This window comes from Triticum aestivum, chromosome 5D (assembly GCF_018294505.1).
Source record: "Triticum aestivum cultivar Chinese Spring chromosome 5D, IWGSC CS RefSeq v2.1, whole genome shotgun sequence".
NCBI classification, from domain to species: domain Eukaryota; kingdom Viridiplantae; phylum Streptophyta; class Magnoliopsida; order Poales; family Poaceae; genus Triticum; species Triticum aestivum.
This window is the reverse complement of record NC_057808.1, coordinates 531841535-531848655: the sequence shown is the minus strand read 5'-3', so window position 1 is coordinate 531848655 and position 7121 is coordinate 531841535. Positions and strand designations below refer to the sequence as shown.

The 7121-nt window shown below is 44.3% G+C and overlaps 1 protein-coding gene across 1 annotated transcript; it reads right to left on the bottom strand.

Annotated features, from left to right (window-relative positions):
- Positions 1–3849: 3849 nt before the first annotated feature.
- LOC123123532 (ras-related protein Rab11C) lies at positions 3850–6097 on the bottom strand. The gene is made up of 3 exons (XM_044544055.1): positions 5947–6097; positions 5609–5804; positions 3850–4590 (listed from the first exon to the last, which is right to left on the bottom strand). Exons 2-3 carry the CDS (start codon positions 5771–5773, stop codon positions 4108–4110), a joined length of 648 nt encoding a protein of 215 aa, XP_044399990.1. The 5' UTR covers positions 5774–5804; positions 5947–6097; the 3' UTR covers positions 3850–4107.
- Between the last annotated feature and the right edge of the window lie 1024 nt (positions 6098–7121).

Sequence of the window (7121 nt, the reverse complement as noted above, 5' to 3'; positions counted from 1 at the left end):
TCGACCGGTGTTGCTTTATTATATAAAGCTGAGTGAAAACCTGTTTCGAGAGAACATGGTGGGGGCGATATTAGGCCCGCGATATTAGTCTCTCCCCGATCATCACATCTACTCATAAGAACGGTAAATCGAACCGCTATTGCACCTAGCAGGGCTCTCTGACTTGCTGCATATAACCCACCAAGGTTCAAATCATATAGGAAGCCGATGAATGCACACACAAAAAACTCTATTTACAAACAAACAAACATATAGGAAGCCGATGAAAAAACGAAGGATTGACCCGATGCATTGTGGGATCAGGACAAACATATCAGTAGGTGGGGTGTTGCAATCCAGCCAAAGATATTGCATGCGTCGATGCACTCACTCACAACGATCATGACATGTGCGCGCATCGCCATTCCAACATGCGACGGAACTAGTGTGTAGTGTCACTGTGGCTTGGATACGCGTTTGACCATTGATCAGATAGTGCAGGGCAGTGACAATGACCGTGAGGGCTCGTCACCAACTAAGTCTTTGCCTGGATAAGGAGGTGGATGAAGGTCCACGTGTTGACCGCTTGTTAGCTCTCGGCGTGGCTTAGGTCGATGATCGTACGGTCAGGGGTCGCCGGTCGGGTGATCCAACGGCTCACCACGATCCTCCCATGATGCCCGGACGAGGATCGCACTATGCACTTGAATGTGTTTATTAGTTACTTATTATTAGTATTAGTACATGCTTATCTGTCTGCAAAGTAATCTGTGAGGTCATGTTCAATGCTACAGCTTCAGGTAGGCCTTGATAGATCCCTCAAGTCAAATCGATGGCACAGCTGGTGGATTTGGATTGGCAACCTATCTCTTGGCATAATCAAACGTGCTCCAAGATCATATACGATGTATGAGTATGATGGGATGGACGATGCGGCGCCACTCAAAATGCAGGGCGGGAACAGCTGGTGCCCATATCGAATTCCACTAGCCCGATCGGTCAGGATCATGCATGCATGCATGACAAAATCATGCTTCTTCTTCTTCACTGGATGAAAAAAAAATTAATACCATGCGCTATTGATCTTCCAACATGGGTTTAGATCTTCTGATGCTGAAGGCAGAAGATTAATCTTATAATTTACTCAAACTCTCAGTGTTTTCCTTTTCCTTCTCTAGATAAAAAAACGTACTATGCGCTTTTGCACCCAAAAAAGAAGAAGAAAAGTCGATGCCTAGATGAGCCAAAAACAGAGAGCATGTCCACCACTGCTGCTGCCACCTTTGACATACAGTACTAACTAAGTTGATGAGTTTTGTGCAATACTTATCTTTTCTGTTGTTGTCCAGCAAAACCCATTTTACTTACTTAATTGTAAGTGCAGCTTTCGGTGGTAGTTAGGCCAACAAATGTCTGGACTAGATATAGCTGGATCTTCTGATGCTGGGAGCAGAGGATTAGTGCTAATTGCATATGGATGTGTAAATAATTATGTTGAGGGAATCAGTTCCTTGTGTTTTATGTTGCGTGGCATGAGGTGTGGCTGTGGGTAGCAGGGAATTTCCAGCCACAACTCCATGATGGGGCACAGAATGATTAGCTCCAAGTTCAGTCGCTAATAATATCCCGGTCAACCGCATGGCCCATAAATCAATCTTTTTTTAACCTGCATCTAGCTAGCTAGGGAGGAATTTAAACGCTTGCTAGTACTCAATTACCTTAACTGCTCACTAGATTGCACACTAAATTAGCCACAAGTTTTTTATGTAGCCAGTTTCTGCTCTGATTAGGACAGGCATATAGATTGTGGGATGAACCTTCTTTTCCATGATAGGCAAGGTGGTGCTGCCTACATAGACAGATTAATGGGAATATTTAACAGCCAATTAACAGTTGGTGTACCATATTATTTATCCATGATAGGGGAGGAGAAGCGCATACTGCTTTGGGTATCTTACACTGAATCTGTTCCCCAAAGTGCGCGTGCACTCATCAGGGCAGGGGTAAGCTTCAGCTTTGGTTAATTTACTCCAGTTGTACTTATCTTGTTAATTACTAGTACTAGTTTATAGGGGTGCAGAGGAGAATAAGCCCTTCTTTATTTTCTTGTACTTGCATAAACCCCTTTTGACCATGGAATTGAACCATGGCAGACATCCACTCTGTACTTGCTTAGCCACAGAATGAAGGACACTGGGCATCAAGATAAAGGAGATAGGACATAAAACATACAAAATCTGAATTGAGCCCTACCATCGCGGGAGTTGGAAAATATTAATCGACAACATACGGCCCCCAACGTGCACTTGTCGGCACAACTATGATGTTATTTTCTCATATTATACATCTTTATTTAATGCAATATTTTGCAAGAGTACGGTTTGTACAGCTTTACGACGGTACCAAGAAAGCTAACTTTCTCAAATTCAAAAACACATGATTGATAATCATAAGCAGAGAGCAGATCATGATGGAACATGGAGAGATGTAGCAGTACTAGATCTGGATCGCACAACAGATTTTGCCTGCAAAAAGGAAGGATTTAGATAACAGAAAAGAAAGCTGTAGGCTGTAGCTGCAGACCGGCAGATTCTTGGAAGTGAAGGAACAGGATTCGGCAAACGTTGTGTCGACTGATGATGATAAGGATCCTTCTATCAGACTCAGTAGACTCTACAGTTGACAAAGTCATTCTGCCAGCATCTGATCTACCACCCCTACCCATACCGGTCGAAAGGATTTGACTGCCATTTTGCGGCGGTGAAAGAGAACATATTCTGCAAACTAAGGCATAGCCTAGTGGTGGGAAGGGGCTGATGCCTTCCCACCCATCCAGGTTCAAGGCATGGTACTTGCAATTTGGGTTTGTTGCACCAATTATACTGTAAGGGTTCCCTTACAGTCTTTCTGTCAAAAAAAAGAGAACATATTCTCCTTCCAGATGAACAACGGTTCGAGATGGCGAACTTGCCAGATGTTGATGTTTGCTCGAGAGTCTTGTGTGTGAAGGTTCCCGCAAATAATTGTGTTCAAAGTTTGCAGTGGTATCATCAGTCTGATGGCTGATGTCTGAAAGACTGGGCATCTGAACAATCTTTTGCGAACTTTGCGAAAAAAAGTGATGAAACGTCGCGGAATGGATCGGCCGAGCATGAAAAGATGGCATAAAGGCGGAGATGAGTGCACTGAAAGTTCAAAGGAGATTTAAGGTTGAATAGAAGCACGAGCTTTCCGTGGCCTCTGGACCTGTACTGTAATGACAATGCAACGTGGAAACAGATTATGATATATGCTAAAGCAGATGAGCACAGGACCGATTCCATCAGCATACAATCCAGATTACACTACAGAAACCCATGCCATTAGAATGCAGAACAGTGTAGCTCAAGCAACAAGAGAATGCGCGAGCAGGATCATCGTGAAAGGCTGAAAGCCACCAGAGGACCAGGTGAGCTGCTCCTCTGTTTGCAAGATGTTCGGATAGCGCCACAATTCGCATAAGGAACACTACAAGATATAGGAGCATCCCATTGCTGCTGTTCTGGTAATCTGGGGCATCTATATCTTGGAACTGGAGCCTCACATTACACGAAAACGACCAATCCGAATGCAGAACAGTGTAGATCAAGCCACAAGAGAATGTGCAAGCAGGATCGAACAAAACCCATACAAAGAGGAACAGATGAACCATACAAAGAGGAACAGATGAGCTGCTCCACGGTTTGCAAGAACAATGTTTACGACATGTCCTTCGTAGGACAAACATGTTCAGATGACACCACAATCCGCATAACAAATACAAGAGATAGATATATCCCACTGTTGCTGCTCCGGTGATCGGGGCATATAATGTTTTAGGACAAAAACATATACCTGAAAGGAAACATGATATTGCTCTGAAACTGTAGTAAGTCTGACTGACAAACAATGGTCTCTACCAAAAATTCGCAACTACACACGGTATCTACCAAGGGATAATTTCTTTCTAGCAGTATGAACTTTAATACAACCCCACCAGAATTACAGGCCAAAAGGAGTCAAAGGGACCCAACTAACACCTAGACACCTAGAGCGCCGTAAGATCCATGTGAGCATCCTTTTGCAGAATCACCACTTCTCTGTTCGCACCTAGGTAGAACAGCACCCTTTCTTCATGTTGCCGGATGAATCGGCAACATTGATGGTGGTTCCTTGAGTCGGAGGTCCACTTCCTGCAGCCTCCTGGGCAGCGAGCGCCTTCTTGCTTATGATCTGATGGATGTCGGAAAGGATAGTCTGAAACGCCTTCTCGACGTTCAAGGCTTCCAGTGCCGAGGTCTCAAGGAAGGATAGCCCTTCCTTCTCTGCTAATGCCTGTCCTTCTTCCTCCTGAACTGACCTCAGGTGGTTAAGGTCGGATTTGTTTCCAACCATCATAATGACGATGTTGGAGTCAGCATGGTTACGGAGCTCACTGAGCCACCTATTGATGTTTTCGAATGATAGCTTCTTTGTTATGTCATACACCAAAAGAGCTCCCACAGCTCCCCTGTAGTAAGCACTTGTGATTGCACGGTACCTCTCTTGGCCAGCAGTATCCCATATCTGAGCCTTAATTGTCTTGCCTTCTACCTGTAATCATACTTCCAAACTCAATCAGAAAACCAACAGAACTAAAATGGTAATTCACACAATACCTCAAAGAAATGGAACATGAAAATTCACTTGCTAAAACAAAACTTGTCAAGAGACATGCACATGGCAAATAAAAAAACAAACAAGCATATGGTAGATGCATTATCGCAGAAAAAGTCCATGCAATGGAAAGAGATCATGAGGTCTGACTATGCTGGAGCTTTAACCTGAGTACATGATAAAATTAAACAGCTCCTTAAACATAAAAGTTCAAGTACTCTTTTAAGATGTACTACCTCTGTTCCTAAATATGAGACGTTTTGGCAGTTCAAATCCAAAACGTCTTATATTTAGGAACATTGGTGTAATAGATTGATCAAGAACCACTTCTACATAAACAGGCCGTGCTTCGAGAGACGAACATCGAAAGCTCCGATCCATGAATTATGAGAATACAGTGCTCAGACGCTCTGTGAACTGCGTCAGCCATTCAAATTCTAGCGCCAGCGAAAACCAAATGTCCTGCATAACTAAAATTGCTGCCAGTTTATGAACATTTGTTCCTCTGAAACTACTGAGAAAGGAGCATGGAACCGACAAACTGTAGATAGTTTCTATAAACTAGCAAAACAAGTGTTAGTCACAATTGCTAGTTTCTTTTCTTTTTGAGGAAAAATGGACGCTATAAAAGCCAGATCTGATTTAAAGTAGACACCGCCCTTGCAGACTCTACTTGGCACATTTCTCTGCAACCAATTCCAAGGGCCTCCTGACCACAGATAAAACAAACGGCACACACAACACAATGATGAAAAAAAGCAACCGTGGGTACTAGACTAATCAACAGGCAACACGTGCAAAAGGGACATCATCATCAAAGAGATTAGCTTAATTTGGAACGATCTAGATCAAAACAGGCACATCGAGAGCGCATGCATCGCCAGACCACTAAAACCGTGGAGGGGGGAAAGAAATCCCTAGATCGTGATCGCGACGAGGGGGGCGGAGAGATGACCTGGAGGGTGCGGGTGGCGAACTCGACGCCGATGGTGGACTTGGACTCGAGGCAGAACTCGTTGCGGGTGAAGCGGGAGAGGATGTTGGACTTGCCGACGCCGGAGTCGCCGATGAGCACGATCTTGAAGAGGTAGTCGTACTCGTTGTCCACCCGGTGCGCCATGTGCCTCCGCCGCCGCCCGCCGACGCGGATCCTGCACCAACCGCGCGGACGAGATCCAGCCGAGACGGAGATCAGTCGGTAGGTGAGGAAAGGGAGAAAGGGAAGGGACCGGCCGAGGCGCGGGATCCGGCAAAGGTGGCGGAGGGATCGCCGCCGGAGGGAATCGCGCGTACCTGGGATTCGATTCGGTTGCGGATTCGCCGGTGGGGGGAGGCGCGCCGGAGAGGAGAGGGGGGAGGTGGGTGGAGGAAGGAAGGAAGGAAGGGGGGGATGGAAAGAAACGGAAACGAAACGAGAGGCGGAGTGGGGGCGGTGGTGGGTATACAGCGGGGCAGCCAGCCCAAGGCCGAATGGTTGCTGATTAATTATTGATGAGGATTAGTTTACAGTTGTCATCAACCTTTTATTTTTAGATGGGATCACTGTTTTATCATTTGGGGTCAGGGAGAGGGTTATTATAACAAGTACTCCCTCCGTCCCAAGATAAGTGACTCAAGTTTGTACTAACTTTGTACGTACTAAAGTTAGTATAAAGTTGAGTCACTTATTTTAGGACGGAGGGAGTATTTTTTATTAAATTAATTATATAAAACACAAATATTCGGGTCCCATTTTCAGTATGCTCCTTTATGTGCAGTTTATATTGACTCTTGGAGACGCATAGAAGAGATACAACCATCTACTACCTCTATACAGTAATGTAAGACGTTTTTGAGGGAGTGGCTCCTAAGCAGGGGCGGGGCCAAACCAAGCAAAGAAAAAGAATATCCGGTACAAAAATAATCATATAGAACAAGGTTTTGCTGAAGTGTCATAAAAATATCATTACATTTCTATTAATTTAAAGTGGCCTCTACGATTGCCAATAAGATCAAAAATATTAATAATTTCATCAGAAGATATCTTAGCTGCTAATTTTTTTTCTATGTAAATTATCATGCAATGGCGAAGCAAATCATCTCCCATTTTACTTCGAAGACGTGTCTTGACAATTTTCCCGCTCTGCAGTTGCCGTTGAGACTGGGAGAGTGATAACTAGTCGCAGCAACCTGTCAACCATTGGGTATGAAGAAGCTTTTCCGGTTTTAACTAGCCCTTTTGTTAAACAAGCAATAGATGGCAAGGTCATCAGTTCTGGATGGTTGCACACATCTAGCTGAAAATGAGGTAGCTGACTTTCCAACTGAGCTAATTCTTGACTTGAAAAATCAGCAGGATATAATTTTTCTGCAAGAGTGCTTATCTTTGGGATATCAAAAGATTCATGCCTTGGATCCAATGATGAACAGAGAGTAAGGAGCTCAGTTGCTTGTGTACTGAATCGATCATTTAGTTCACTCAGTTGTTG